The sequence below is a fragment of the Scyliorhinus torazame genome, unplaced genomic scaffold (genome assembly GCF_047496885.1).
Source record: "Scyliorhinus torazame isolate Kashiwa2021f unplaced genomic scaffold, sScyTor2.1 scaffold_540, whole genome shotgun sequence".
NCBI classification, from domain to species: domain Eukaryota; kingdom Metazoa; phylum Chordata; class Chondrichthyes; order Carcharhiniformes; family Scyliorhinidae; genus Scyliorhinus; species Scyliorhinus torazame.
The window spans coordinates 572-15883 of record NW_027308267.1 but is presented as its reverse complement, the minus strand read 5'-3'; the positions used below and the strand labels follow the sequence as shown (position 1 = coordinate 15883).

Genomic DNA, 15312 nt, shown 5'->3' with positions numbered 1-15312 from the left:
CATTCTACGTCTAAGCTACTTCTACAACTAACAGGCCGATACTTAACTTTTGACTGGCCCACCAGGTCAGGGAAACAAATGGCCTTTTGTTCGGGTTCTGAGCCTGCGGGATTTGAAGTTGGTACGGATTGGTAGCTAGGAGCGCCTATCTCGTAGCGAGCGTTGAATTAAGACTTACGATTTTGATCTTCACTGCTCCGGTCACGGTCAATGTTGGTTCGTTGTTGCTGGGTGACCCGGGCAGGAAAAAGAGCTGAAGAGGAGCTGCTGAAGAGTGAAGAGAGCGATTTGAACTTGGGGCTCAATTCTTATAGTCCCCAGGGGCTTCCCGCCTTTCGGGGCGGACCCTGTACCTGGTCCCAAGTGATTGGACTTTGTCCCAATCGCTTGGTTCGATTTTCTCCAATGCTGGAGCGGTTCCCTGATTGATGGGCGGTCTTGAGGTGCTCGTTCACCTCCTTTTGTGTAGGCTTCTGCTGGCGCCGAAGAGTCTGGTTTTGCTTTGTGTGTCTAAATGTTGCTTATTGTTCCTGGGGATTGCTCATTAGTATGCAGATGGCTGTTGTTTTGTTATGCTGATGGTTGCTGATATTGATAGTGTCTGGCCTTCCCAGAGGTAAATACACAGCCAACCTGCAGCTGCTTGTTTTTGTCTTGTTGGCTGACTTTCCCATCAGCCTTTGCCGTTTGCCATTTTGAATCGGGAGTTGGCCATTTTAAGTGGCTACACCCCTGGATCTCGAGCTGCCTCTCCATCTTTTCCAGGGCTGTCTGCATGGTGATCAGTGCCTCCACCACCTTGACCGTGTCCGTCATATTGATTATAATGGCCCCCTTCTGTTCCTGGAGTTCCTTTGTAAGGAATTCCCTCCATCATTCGCAGGGGAGGGTGACCTCGGTGCACGGGCTGGTGGTCCCCCCTCAGTTGGGTCAGGAATTCATCACCCCCCCATATTTGATGTCTCTTCAGTTCGCTCTTACAGGCTTCTGTTGTCTTTTTCTTCTTTTCTTCCCCTGGAGCTGCTGCTGCTTGGCACAGCTAATCTTGATGTTGTTGGAAGTGGGGGTGGGGGTGTCATGTCCTGATTCTAGGGGGCTATTTTGAATTAAAAGTGCCTAAATCCTAATTCTCAGGAAGAGAGACACCTTTTGTGCATCCGCTCAGCATATCCCCGTCACCGGAAGTCAATCACTCAATACATATTTTAATCAAAGAAGCTACATATTTTTAGAGAGATTGAAATTCAAGAAAGATGTCCAACAGCCTGGAGTATCAGTTGACTCTTTTATAAATGAATTGAACAGATTGGCTGAAGGTGGTAACCACAATAATCTTAAGTCAGAACTCATAAGGGACAGAATTTTCATCAGAGTGGTTGCCGATGACTTTCAGACATACTACAGGCCAAGGAAGTTGTGACTCTAGAAAAGGCTGTCCAAATAGTCAACCAGTCTGAAATCAGCCAACAGTACTCATCCATTTTATGTAATGAAAGTAAGCCATGGTACAGAGCAACCCCAACTGTCCAGTTACTGAAGCAATAAAGGGGCAGAGACTCTCGGTCAAGCAAAGCATATAGAGTGACCCCAAAACCGGGTGACCATATCAGCACTATGGAGCCAAATGAGCTCACGGGCTGAGGGTTCAGAATCAGGAAAAATGGAGTTGGGGGTCTGGACATGAGGCGCAGCTGGTCTGAGCATCTGGAAATGAGGGAGAGCCAATCTGAGGGCCTGGGAATGAGGGGAAGTCGGGTTGGGGTGCGGGAATGAGGGAGAACGGGGCTGAGGGTCCGAGAATAAGGGAGAGCCAGGCTGAGGATCCGGGAATGAGGGAGAGCCAAGATGAGGTTCTGGGAATGAGCGAGAGCCGGGCTGGGGGTGTGAGAATGAGGGGAAGCCAGGCTGAGGGTCCAGGAATGAGGGAGTGCTGGGCTGAGGGTCTGGGAATGAGGGAGTGCCGGGCTGTGGGTCTGGGAATGAGGGAGTGCTGGGCTGAGGGTCCGGAAATGAGGGAGTGCCAGGCTCAGGATCCGGAATGAGGGGGAGCTGGGCTGATTGTCCGGGAAGGAGGAAGAGCCTGGCTGAGGGCCAGGAATGAGGGATAGTCGGGCTGATTATCTAGGACTGAGGGAGAACTGGGCTTGTTGTCCGGGAACGAGAGGGAGCCAGGCTGATTATCCGGGAATGAGGGAGAGACGATCTGAGCGTCTGGGAACGAGAGGGAGATGGCTGTGGATTCAGGAATTAGGGAGAGTGAGATTGAGGATCTGGAAATGAAGAGGAGTAGGAATGATTGGGAATGAGAGTGTGTCGGGCTGAGGGACAGTTGGGCTAAGTAAACAGGAATGAGCTAAAATGGGAAAGAGAACCGGGCTGAGAGTACGGAAATTAGGGCAAATGTGGCTGGGGATCCGGGAATGGGGTTTGGGCTGTGGGTCCAGGTGTATGGGGTAGCTGGACTGAGGGTCCGGGAATGAGGGAGAGCAGGGCTGAAGTTCCCAGATTAACGGTCGGTGGGGCTGAGGCTCTTGGACTGAAAGGGGGAGCGGGGTTGAGGGTCTGGGAAAGAGGGGGAGCGGGGCTGAGGGTCCGCGAAAGAGGGGGAGCGGGGCTGAGGGTCTGGGAATGAGGGGGTGGGGCCGGAGGCTTTGGAATTGGGAATCGGGGTGGGACTGGACTGAGGGTCTGGAAATGCGAGGGTGGGGCCGGGCAGAGGGTCTGGGAATTCAGGGGTGGGACCGGGCTGTGGGTCTGGGAATGAGGGGGTGGGGCCGGGCTGAGGGCCTGGGAATGAGGGGGTGGGGCCAGGCTGAGGGACTGGGAATGAGGGGGTGGGTCTGGGAATGAGGGGGTGGGGGCCGGGCTGAGGGTCTGGGATTTCGGGGTGGGACCGGGAATGAGGGGGTGGGGTCGGGCTAAGGGCCTGGGAATGAGGGGGTGGGGCCAGGCTGAGGGTCTGGGAATGAAGGGGTGGGGCCGGGCCGTGGGTTTGGGATGGAGGGGATGGGGCTGAGGGCCTGGGAATGCGGGTGGGGCCGGCCGAGGGTCTGGGAATGAGTGGGTTGGTCTGGGAATGAGGGGGTGGGGTCAGGCTGAGGGTCTGGGAATGAGGGGGTGGGACCGGGCTGAGGGTCTGGGAATGATGGGGTGGCTCCCGGCTGAGAGTCTGGGAATGAGGGGGTGGGGCCGGGCTGAAGGTCTGGGAATGAAGGGGTGGTGCCAGGCCAAGGGTATGGAAAAGAGGGGGTGGGGCCGGGCCGAGGGTCTGGGATTGAGGGGGTGGGGCCAGGCTAAGGGTCTGGGAATGGGGGATGCGTCTGGGAATGAGGGGTTGGGGCCGTGCCGAGGGTCTTGGAATGAGGGGGCGGGGCTGGGCTGGAGGTTGGGAAGGAGGGGATGGGGCCGAGGGTCTGGGAATGAAGGGGTGGTGCCAGGCCGAGGGTCTGGAAAGGAGAGGGTGGGGTCGGGCCGAGGGTCTGGGAATGAGGGGGTGGGGCCGGGCCGAGGGTCTGGGATTGAGTGGGTGGGGCCAGGCTGAGGGTCTGGGAATGAGGGGGTGGGTCTGGGAATGAGGGGGAGGGGCCGGGCCGAGGGTCTGGGAATGAGGGGGTGGGTCCGGGCCGAGGGTCTGGGAATGAGGGGGTGCGGCTGGGCTGAAGGTTTGGGAAGGAGGGGATGGGGCCGAGGGTCTGGGAATGAGGGGGTGGGCATGGGAATGAGGGGGTGGGGCTGGGCCGATGGTCTAGAAATGAGGGGGGTGGGGCCAGGCCATGGGTCTGGGAATGAACGAGTGGGTCTGGAAATAAGGGGGTGGTGTCAGATTGAGGGTCTGGGAATGAGGGGATGGGGCCGGGCCGAGGTTCTGGGAATGAGGGGTTGGGCCGGGCTGAGGGTCTGGGAATGAGGGGTTGGGGCCGGGCTGAAGGTTTGGGAATGAGGGGGTGGGGGTAGGAATGAGGGTGTGCGGGCAGGGGCTGAGGGGGTGGGGCCGGGCCGAGGGTCTGGGAATGAGTGGGTTGGTCTGGCAATTCTGGGGTGGGGCCGGGCTGAGGGTCTGGGAATGAGGGCGTGGGGCCGGGCCGAGGGTCTGGGAATGAAGGGGTGGGGCCGGGCTGTGGGTTTGGGAAGGAGGGGATGGGGCTGAGGGCCTGGGAATGAGAGGGTAGTGCCAGGCCGAGGGTCTGGGAATGAGTGGGTTGGTCTGGGAATGAGGGGGTGGGGCCGGGCCAAGGGTCTGGGAATTCGGGGTGAGGCCGAGCCGATGGTCTGGGGATGAGGGGGTGGGGCTGGGTCGAGGGTCTGGTAATGAGGGGGAGGGGCCGCACTGAGTGTCTGGGAATTCGGGGGTGGGGCCGCACTGAGTGTCTGGGAATTCGAGGGTGGGGCCGGGCTGAGGGTCTGGGAATGAGTGGGTTGGTCTGGGAATGAGGGGGTGGGGTCGGGCTGAGGGTCTGGGAATGAGGGGGTGGGGCCGGGCTGAGGGTCTGGGAATGATGGGGTGGCTCCCGGCTGAGAGTCTGGGAATGAGGGGGTGGGGCCGGGCTGAAGGTCTGGGAATGAAGGGGTGGTGCCAGGCCAAGGGTATGGAAAAGTGGGGGTGGGGCCGGGCCGTGGGCCTGGGATTGAGGGGGTGGGGCCAGGCTAAGGGTCTGGGAATGGGGGGTGCGTCTGGGAATGAGGGGTTGGGGCCGTGCCGAGGGTCTTGGAATGAGGGGGCGGGGCTGGGCTGGAGGTTTGGGAAGGAGGGGATGGGGCCGAGGGTCTGGGAATGAAGGGGTGGTGCCAGGCCGAGGGTCTGGAAAGGGGGGGGTGGGGTCGGGCCGAGGGTCTGGGAATGAGGGGGTGGGTCCGGGCCGAGGGTCTGGGAATGAGGGTGTGGGGTCGGGCTGAGGGTCTGGGAATGAGGGGGTGGGGCCGGGCTGAAGGTCTGGGAATGAGGGGGTGGGGCCGGGCCGAGGGTCTGGGATTGAGTGGGTGGGGCCAGGCTGAGGGTCTGGGAATGAGTGGGTGGGTCTGGGAATGAGGGGGAGTGGCCTGGCCGAGGGTCTGGGAATGAGGGGGTGGGTCCGGGCCGAGGGTCTGGGAATGAGGGGGTGGGTATGGGAATGAAGGGGTGGGGCTGGGCCGATGGTCTAGAAATGAGGGGATGGGGCCAGGCCATGGGTCTGGGAATGAACGAGTGGGTCTGGAAATCAGGGGGTGGTGTCAGATTGAGGGTCTGGGAATGAGTGGGTGGGCCGGGCTGAAGGTTTGGGAATGAGGGGGTGGGTCTAGGAATGTGGGGGTGCGGGCAGGGGCTGAGGGGATGGGGCCGGGCCGAGGGTCTGGGAATGAGGGGGTGAGGCCGAGCAGATGGTCTGGGAATGAGGGGGTGGGGCCGGGCCGAGGCTCTGGGATCGAGGGGGATGGGCCGGGCTGAGGGTCTGGGAATGAGGGGGATGGGTCGGGCTGAGGGTCTGGGAATGAGGGGGTGGGGCCGGGCCGAGGGTCTGGGAATGAGGGGTTGGGCCGGGCTGAGCGTCTGGGAATGAGGGGTTGGGGCCGGGCTGAAGGTTTGCGAAGGAGGGGATTGGGCCGAGGGTCTGGGAATGAGGGGGTGGTGCCAGGCCAAGGGTCTGGGAATGAGGGGGTGGTGCCAGGCCGAGGGTCTGGGAATGAGGAGTGGGGCCGGGCCGAGGGTCTGGGAATGAGGGGTGGGGCCGGGCTGAGGGTCTGGGAATGAGGGGTTGGGGCCGGGCCGAGGGTCTGGGAATGGGGGTGGGGCCAGGCCGAGGGTCTGGGAATGAGGGGGTGGGTCTGGGGATGAGGGGTGGGGCCCGGCCGAGGGTGTGGGCATGGTGCCGGGCCGAGGGTCTGGGAATGAAGGGGTGGGGCTGGGCCGAGGGCCTGGGAATGGGGGGGTGGGCCGGGCTAAGGGCCTGGGAATGAGTGGGTGGGGCCAGCCTGAGGGTCTGGGAATGAGGGGTTGGGCCGGGCTGAGGGTCTGGGAATGAGGGGTTGGGGCCGGGCTGAAGGTTTGCGAAGGAGGGGATTGGGCCGAGGGTCTGGAAATGAGGGGGTGGTGCCAGGCCAAGGGTCTGGGACTGAGGGGGTGGTGCCAGGCCGAGGGTCTGGGAATGAGGAGTGGGGCCGGGCCGAGGGTTTGGGAATGAGGGGTGGGGTCGGGCTGAGGGTCTGGGAATGAGTGGGTGGGGCCGGGCTGAGGGTCTGGGAATGATGGGGTGGCTCCCGGCTGAGAGTCTGGGAATGAGGGGGTGGGGCCGGGCTGGAGGTTTGGGAAGGAGGGGATGGGGCCGAGGGTCTGGGAATGAAGGGGTGGTGCCAGGCCGAGGGTCTGGAAAGGAGGGGGTGGGGCCGGGCCGAGGGTCTGGGAATGAGGAGTGGGGCCGGGCCGAGGGTTTGGGAATGATGGGGTGGCTTCCGGCTGAGAGTCTGGGAATGAGGGGGTGGGGCCGGGCTGGAGGTTTGGGAAGGAGGGGATGGGGCCGAGGGTCTGGGAATGAAGGGGTGGTGCCAGGCCGAGGGTCTGGAAAGAAGGGGGTGGGGCCGGGCCGAGGGTCTGGGATTGAGTGGGTGGGGCCAGGCTGAGGGTCTGGGAATGAGGGGGTGGGTCTGGGAATGAGGTGGAGGGGCCGGGCCGAGGGTCTGGGAATGAGGGGGTGGGTCCGGGCCGAGAGTCTGGGAATGAGGGGGTGCGGCTGTGCTGAAGGTTTGGGAAGGAGGGGATGGGGCCGAGGGTCTGGGAGTGGGTATGGGAATGAGGGGGTGGGGCTGGGCCGATGGTCTAGAAATGAGGGGGTGGGGCCAGGCCATGGGTCTGGGAATGAACGAGTGGGTCTGGAAATCAGGGGGTGGTGTCAGATTGAGGGTCTGGGAATGAGTGGGTGGGCCGGGCTGAGGGTCTGGGAATGAGGGGGTGGGGCCGGGCCGAGGGTCTGGGAATGAGGGGGTGGGTCTAGGAATGTGGGGGTGCGGGCAGGGGCTGAGGGGGTGGGAGAGGGCCGAGGGGGTGGGACAGGGCTGAGGGTCTGGGAATTCGGGGTGAGGCCGAGCCGATGGTCTGGGAATGAGGGGATGGGGCCGGGCCGAGGGTCTGGGAATGAGGGGGTGAGGCCGAGCAGATGGTCTGGGAATGAGGGGGTGGGGCCGGGCCGAGGGTCTGGGAATGAGGGGGATGGGCCGGGCTGAGGGTCTGGGAATGAGGGGGATGGGCCGGGCTGAGGGTCTGGGAATGAGGGGGTGGGGCCGGGCCGAGGGTCTGGGAATGAGGGGTTGGGCCGGGCTGAGGGTCTGGGAATGAGGGGTTGGGGCCGGGCTGAAGGTTTGCGAAGGAGGGGATTGGGCCGAGGGTCTGGGAATGAGGGGGTGGTGCCAGGCCAAGGGTCTGGGACTGAGGGAGTGGTGCCAGGCCGAGGGTCTGGGAATGAGGGGGTGGTGCCAGGCCGAGGGTCTGGGAATGAGGAGTGGGGCCGGGCCGAGGGTCTGGGAATGAGGGGTGGGGCCAGGCTGAGGGTCTGGGAATGAGGGGTTGGGGCCGGGCCGAGGGTCTGGGAATGGGGGTGCGGCCAGGCCGAGGGTCTGGGAATGAGGGGGTGGGTCTCGGAATGAGGGGTGGGGCCCGGCCGAGGGTGTGGGCATGGGGCCGGGCCGAGGGTCTGGGAATGAAGGGGTGGGGCTGGGCCGAGGGCCTGGGAATGGGGGGGTGGGGCCGGGCTAAGGGCCTGGGAATGAGTGGGTGAGGCCGAGCAGATGGTCTGGGAATGAGGGGGTGGGGCCGGGCCGAGGGTCTGGGAATGAGGGGGATGGGCCGGGCTGAGGGGGTGCGGGCAGGAGCTGAGGGGGTGGGACAGGGCCGAGGGTCTGGGAATTTGGGGTGAGGCCGAGCCGATGGCCTGGGAATGAGGGGATGGGGCCCGGCCGAGGGTCTGGGAATGAGGGGGTGAGGCCGAGCAGATGGTCTGGGAATGAGGGGGTGGGGCCGGGCCGAGGGTCTGGGAATGAGGGGGATGGGCTGGGCTGAGGGTCTGGGAATGAGGGGGTGGGGCCGGGCCGAGGGTCTGGGAATGAGGGGTTGGGCCGGGCTGAGGGTCTGGGAATGAGGGGTTGGGGCCGGGCTGAAGGTTTGCGAAGGAGGGGATTGGGCCGAGGGTCTGGGAATGAGGGGGTGGTGCCAGGCCGAGGGTCTGGGAATGAGGAGTGGGGCCGGGCCGAGTGTCTGGGAATGAGGAGTGGGGCCGGGCCGAGTGTCTGGGAATGAGGGGTGGGGCCGGGCTGAGGGTCTGGGAATGAGGGGTTGGGGCCGGGCCGAGGGTCTGGGAATGGGGGTGCGGCCAGGCCGAGTGTCTGGGAATGAGGGGGTGGTGCCAGGCCGAGGGTCTGGGAATGAGGAGTGGGGCCGGGCCGAGTGTCTGGGAATGAGGGTTGGGGCCGGGCTGAGGGTCTGGGAATGAGGGGTTGGGGCCGGGCCGAGGGTCTGGGAATGGGGGTGCGGCCAGGCCGAGGGTCAGGCAATGAGGGGGTGGGTCTGGGAATGAGGGGTGGGGCCCAGCCGAGGGTGTGGGCATGGGGCCGGGCCGAGGGTCTGGGAATGAAGGGGTGGGGCTGGGCCGAGGGCCTGGGAATGGGGGTGGGGCCGGGCTGACGGTCTGGGATTTCAGGGTGGGGCCGGGCTGAGGGTCGGGGAATGAGGGGGTGGGGCCGGGCTAAGGGCCTGGGAATGAGTGGGTGGGGCCAGCCTGAGGGTCTGGGAATGAGGGGGTGAAGCCGGGCCGAGGGTCTGGGAATGAGTGAGTCGGTCTGGAAATTAGGGGGTGCTGTCGGGCTGAGGGTCTGGGAATGGGGGTGGGCCAGGCTGAAGGTTTGGGAATGAGGGGGTGTGGCTAGGAATGTGGGGGTGCGGGCAGGGGCGGAGGGGGTGGGGCAGGGCCGAGGGTCTGGGAATTCAGGGTGAGGCAAAGCCGATGGTCTGGGAATGAGGGGGTGGGGCCGAGCCGATGGTCTGGGAATGAGGGGGTGGGGCCGGGCCGAGGTTCTGCGAATGAGTGGGTGGGGCCGAGACGATGGTCTGGGAATGAGGGGGTTGGGCCGGGCCGAGGGTCTGGGAATGAGGGGGTGGGGCCGGGCTGAAGGTTTGGGAAGGAAGGGATGGAGCTGAGGGTCTGGGAATGAGGGGGTGGGGCCAGGCCGAGGGTCTGGGAAGAGTGGGTGGGTCCGGGAATGAGGGGGTGGGGTCAGGCTGACCGTCTGGGAATGAGGGGGTAGGGCCGGGCTGAAGGTTTGCGAAGGAGGGGATTGGGGGCGAGGGTCTGAGAATGAGGGGGTGGGGCCAGGCAGAGTGTCTGCGAATGAGGGGTGGGTCTGGGAATGTGGGGGTGGGGTCGCGCCGAGGTTCTGGGAATGGGGGTGGGGCCGGGCCGAGGGTCTGGGAATGAGGGGGTGGGGCCCGGCTGAAGGTCTGGGAATGAGGGGGTGGGGCTGGGCTAATGGCCTGGGAATGAGTGGGTGGGTCCGGGCCGAAGGTCTGGGAATGAGGGGGTGGGGCCGGTCCGTGTGTCTGGGAATGAGGGGTTGGGGCCGGGACGAGGGTCTGGTAATGGGGGTGGAGCCAAGTCGAGGGTCTGGGAATGAGGGGGTGGGTCTGGGAATGAGGGGTGGGGCCCGGCCGAGGGTGTGGGCATGGGGCTGGGCCGAGGGTTTGGGAATGAAGGGGTAGGGCTGGGCCGAGTGTCTGGGAATGGGGGTGGGGCCGGGCTGAGGGTCTGGGATTTCAGGGTGGGGCCGGGCTGGGGGTCTGGGAATGAGGGGGTGGGGCCGGGCTAAGGGCCTGGGAATGAGTGGGTGGGGCCAGGCTGAGGGTCTGGGAGTGAGGGTGTGGGGCTGGGCTGTAGGTTTGGGAATGAGGGGATGGAGCTAGGAATGAGGGTGTGTGGGCAGGGGCTGAGGGGGTGGTGCCAGACCGAGGGTTTGGGAATGAGGGGGTGGGGCCAGGCCGAGGGTCTGGGAATGAGAGGGATGGGCCGGGCTGAGGGTCTGGGAATGAGGGGGTGGGGCCGGGCCGAGGGTCTGGGAATGAGGGGTTGGGCCGGGCCGAGGGTCTGGGAATGAGGGGTTGGGGCCGGGCTGAAGGTTTGCGAAGGAGGGGATTGGGCCGAGGGTCTGGGAATGAGGGGGTGGTGCCAGGCTGAGGGTCTGGGAATGAGGGGTGGGGCCGGGCTGAGGGTCTGGGAATGAGTGGGTGGGGCCGGGCCGAGTGTCTGGGAATGAGGGGTGCGGCCGGGCTGAGGGTCTGGGAATGGGGGTGGGGCCGGGCCGAGGGTCTGGGAATGGGGGTGCGGCCAGGCCGAGGGTCTGGGAATGAGCGGGTGGGTCTGGGAATGAGGGGTGGGGCCCAGCCGAGGGTGTGGGCATGGGGCCGGGCCGAGGGTCTGGGAATGAAGGGGTGGGGCTGGGCCGAGGGCCTGGGAATGGGGGTGGGGCCGGGCTGAGGGTCTGGGAATGAGGGGGTTGGGCTGGGCAGAGGGTCTGGGAATGAGGGGGTGGGGCCGGGCCGAGGGTCTGGGAATGAGGGGTTGGGGCCGGGCTGAGGGTCTGGGAATGAGGGAGTGGGGCCAGGCCGAGGGTCTGGGAATGAGGGGATGGGGCCGAGCCGAGTGTCTGGGAATGAGGGGGTGGAGCCGGGCCGAGGGTCTGGGAATGAGGGAGTGGGGCCAGGCCGAGGGTCTGGGAATGAGGGGGTGGGGCCGGGCTGAAGGTTTGGGAAGGAGGGGATTGGGGGCGAGGGTCTTAGAATGAGGGGGTGGGGCCGGGCCGAGGGTCTGGGAAGAGTGGGTGGGTCCGGGAATGAGGGGGTGGGGTCAGGCTGACCGTCTGGGAATGAGGGGGTGGGGCCGGGCTGAAGGTTTGCGAAGGAGGGGATTGGGGGCGAGGGTCTGAGAAAGAGGGGGTGGGGCCGGGCAGAGTGTCTGCGAATGAGTGGTGGGTCTGGGAATGTGGGGGTGGGGTCGGGCCGAGGGTCTGGGAATGGGGGTGGGGCCGGGCCGAGGGTCTGGGAATGAGGGGGTGGGTCTGGGAATGAGGGGGTGGGGCCGGGCCGAAGGTCTGGGAATGAGGGGGTGGGGCTGGGCTAATGGCCTGGGAATGAGTGGGTGGGGCCGGGCCGAAGGTCTGGGAATGAGGGGGTGGGGCCAGGCCGATGGTCTGGGAATGAGGGGGTGGGATCCGGCTGAGGGTCTGGGAATGAGGGGGTGGGGCCGGTCCGAGTGTCTGGGAATGAGGGGTTGGGGCCGGGACGAGGGTCTGGGAATGGGGGTGGGGCCAAGCCGAGGGTCTGGGAATGAGGGGGTGGGTCTGGGAATGAGGGGTGGGGCCGGGCCGAGGGTCTGGGAATGAAGGGGTGGGGCTGGGCCGAGGGTCTGGGAATGGGGGTGGGGCCGGGCTGAGGGTCTGGGATTTCAGGGTGGGGCCGGGCTGGGGGTCTTGGAATGAGGGGGTGGGGTCGGGCTAAGGGCCTGGGAATGATTGGGTGGGGCCAGGCTGAGGGTCTGGGAGTGAGGGTGTGGGGCTGGGCTGTAGGTTTGGGAGTGAGGGGATGGGGCTAGGAATGAGGGTGTGTGGGCAGGGGCTGAGGGGGTGGTGCAAGACCGAGGGTCTGGGAATGAGGGGGTGAGGCCGAGCCGATGGTCTGGGGATGCAGGGGTGGGGCCGGGTCGAGGGTCTGGGAATGAGGGGGTGGGACCGCACCGAGGGTCTGGGAATAAGGGAGTGGGGCCGGGCTGAGGGTCTGGGAATGAGGGGGTGGGGCTGGGCCGATGGTCTGGGAATGAAGGGGTGGGGCCGGGCTGTGGGTATGGGAAGGTGGGGATGGGAATGAGAGGGTGGGGCCAGGCTGAGGGTCTGGGAATGAGTGGGTTGGTCTGGGAATGAGGGGGTGGGGTCGGGCTGAGGGTCTGGGAATGAGGGGGTGGGGCCGTGCTGAGGGTCTGGGAATGAGGGGTGGGGTCGCGCTGAGGGTCTGGGAATGAGGGGGTGGGCCCGAGGGTCTGGGAATGAAGGGGTGGTGCGAGGCCGAGGGCCAGGGAAGGATGGGGTTGGGCTGGGCCGAGGGTCTGGGAATGAGGGAGTGGGGCCGGGACGAGGGTCTGGGATTGAGGGGGTGGGGCCAGACCAAGGGTCTGGGAATGAGGAGGTGGGGCCAGGCCGTGGGTCTGGGAATGAGGGGGTGGGGCCGGGCCGAGGGTTTGGGAATGAGGGAGTTGGTCTGGGAATGAGGGGGTGGGGCCGGGCCTAGGGTCAGGGAATGAGGGGGTGCGGCTGGGCTGAAGGTTTGGGAAGGAGGGGATGGGGCCGAGGGTCTGGGAATGAGGGGGTGGGTATGGGAATCTGGTGCTGGGCCGATGGTCTAGAAATGAGGGGGTGAAGCCGGGCCGAGGGTCAGGGAATGGGGGTGGGGCCGGGCAGAGGGTCTGGGAATGGGGGTGGGGCCGGGCCGAGTGTCTGGGAATGAGGGGGTTGGGCCAGGCCGATGGTCTGGGAGTGAGGGGGTGGGCCCCGGCCGAGGGTCTGGGAATGTGGGGGTGGGGCCGGTCCGAGTGTCTGGGAATGGGGGTGTGTGGCCGGGCCGAGGGTCTGGGAGTGAGGGGGTGGGGCCGAGCCGAGGGTCTGGGAGTGAGGGGGTGGGGCCGGGCCGAGGGTCTGGGAGTGAGGGGGTGGGGCCGGGCTGAGGGTCTGGGAATGAGCGGGTGATGGTCAGTCAAAAGTAAACAAAAGAAATGTTGATTTTTATTTTGGTTCAGCCCCTCGTCGTCATTCACCTGATTGGTCAATGCATGTAATTGGGGTCACTCGGAACCACTGTGTGATGGGATCACAATGGTATTTTAATCTAATTGCTATCCATATGAACTTCTCCAGATGTTTATTAACAAGTTTGAATTTTGTATCCACAGGACACCGGGATCAGTGTGGGAGTGAATCTTTCTGCGTCAATCAAGAGCAAGTGTTGGTGAGCAGACCGAAGCTGGCCAATATGACTGGCAGTCAGAAATGCAGTGACCCTGACCTGCCTCTCTGCCCTGATCCTTCTCCTACCAATACACCAACCTGCTCCCAGTCCCTCAGCAATCTTCCCCCACTGCCAGACCCTTTCCAACAGAAGCTTCTAGATCTTCAAAAGGATGGCTTTGAACATTTGGCAGGGAAGTTGGACCAGGTGATAGACCTGGTAGAAAATATCGCCCAGTGCCTGAGTGCCCTTGCCCAAGGCCACGCCCAACCAGCCGAGCCTGAGATTCACTCTCCATCTCCTACCAGTGTTAGTCTCAGAACTAACCTGACCACTGTTGTTCAGAGCAAGCCTGCTGGTGTCTTCTCTGTGGAGCCAGAGGTGGAGATTGGTACTCCAAAGGAGATCAGCAATCCAAAACACACTCGCCTCCCCTTCAAAACTCAGCTGCCAAGCCTTAGAAAGGCGATGAAAGGCATCTCATCAGCGAGTTCAGGAGCACAGGCAGAGTGCAGTTCCCCCAGGCTCGATTCATAACCTGTGATAAATTCACTTACCTCTCCAAGGCTCTGACTAGGGAGATATAAATTGGCCTCAGCACCACTGGGTACCTTGTGAGTGAGGGTTGGGGAGTTCACCTATTCACAGTTAATTGGATGAGGACCGGAATATACACCCTAAACAGGGACATTCCAAATATTTTGTTTTTAATTTCTTTATAGATTATAAGGATATGAGAGACGGGGAGAAAATACGGCTTGTTGGGTGGGTGCGGGAGAGGTTTGGAGGGAGGGGTGGAGGAGGGTAGCGGCAAGGGTGTTGGAGATGGGTGGAGGAAGGGGCTGGTAGTGGAGATGTTTGAGCTGCTGAATCCTGCGGGGTATTGGCCAGAGATAGTGATTCATTGGTTCTGAGGCCGAGTGTCTGAGATTCCATCTGGAGACTGGAGCCATTATGGAGGGTGATCTCCCCCACCATGTCGAGGTGAAGGGAGGGTGATCTCCCCCACCATGTCGAGGTGAGGGGAGGGTGATCTCCCCCACCATGTCGAGGTGAGAGGAGGGTGATCACCCCCACCATGTCGAGGGGAGGGGAGGGTGATCTCCCCCACCATGTCGAGGTGAGATGAGGGTGATCTCCCCCACCATGTCGAGGTGAGAGGAGGGTGATCTCCCCCACCATGTCGAGGTGAGGGTGATCTCCCCCACCATGTCGAGGTGAGAGGAGGATGATCTCCCCCACCATAGAACATAGAACATTACAGCGCAGTACAAGCCCTTCGCCCCTCGATGTTGCGCCGACCTGTGAAACCACTCTAAAGCCCATCTACACTATTCCCTTATCGCCCATATGTCTATCCAATAACCATCTGAATGCCCTTGGTGTTGCCGAGTCCAATACTGTTGCAGGCAGCGCATTCCATGCCCTTACTACTCTGAGTAAAGAACCTACCTCTGACATCTGTCCTATATCTACCTCCCCTCAATTTAAAGCTATGTCCCCTCGTGCTAGACATCACCATCCGAAGAAAAATGCTCTCACTGCCCACCCTATCCAATCCTCTGATCATCTTGAATGCCTCAATTAAGTCACCTCTTAACCTTCTTCTCTCTAACGAAAACAGCCTCAAGTCCTTCAGCCTTTCCTCATAAAATCTTCCCTCCATACCAGGCAACATTCTGGTAGATCTCCTCTGCACCCTTTCCAACGCTTCCACATCCTTCCTATAATGCGGCGACCAGAATTGCACGCAATACTCCAAATGCGGCCGCACCAGAGTTTTGTACAGCTGCAACATGACCTCATGGCTCCGAAACTCAATCCCTCTACCAATAAAAGCTAACACACCATGCGCCTTCTTAACAACCCTCTCAACCTGGGTGGCAACTTTCAGGGATCTATGTACATGGACAACGAGATCTCTCTGCTCATCCACACTGCCAAGAATCTTACCATTAGCCCAGTGCTCTGTCTTCCTGTTATTCCTTCCAAAATGAAACACCTCTCACTTTTCTGCATTAAACTCCATTTGCCACCTCTCAGCCCAGCGCTGCAGCTTATCTATGTCCCTCTGTAACTTGTAACATCCTTCCGCACTGTCCACAACTCCACCAACTTTAGTGTCATCTGCAAATTTACTCACCCATCCTTCTACGCCCTCCTCCAGGTCATTTATAAAAGTGACAAACAGCAGTGGCCCCAAAACAGATCCTTGTGGTACACCACTGGTAACTGGACTCCAGTCTGAACATTTCCCATCAACCACCACCCTTTGTCTTCTTCCAGCTAGCCAATTTCTGATCCAAACT

At 62.8% G+C, this 15312-nt stretch overlaps 1 protein-coding gene across 1 annotated transcript in view; it reads left to right on the top strand.

Annotated features, from left to right (window-relative positions):
- LOC140406451 (uncharacterized) overlaps window positions 1–13779 on the top strand; it is a 76315-nt gene extending 62536 nt beyond the window's left edge. The window contains exon 6 of the mRNA XM_072494490.1: window positions 12948–13779. Within this exon, the coding sequence (XP_072350591.1) occupies window positions 12948–13540 (593 nt within the window). The 3' untranslated portion in view covers window positions 13541–13779. The remainder of the gene's footprint in view (window positions 1–12947) is intronic.
- Window positions 13780–15312: the final 1533 nt, after the last annotated feature.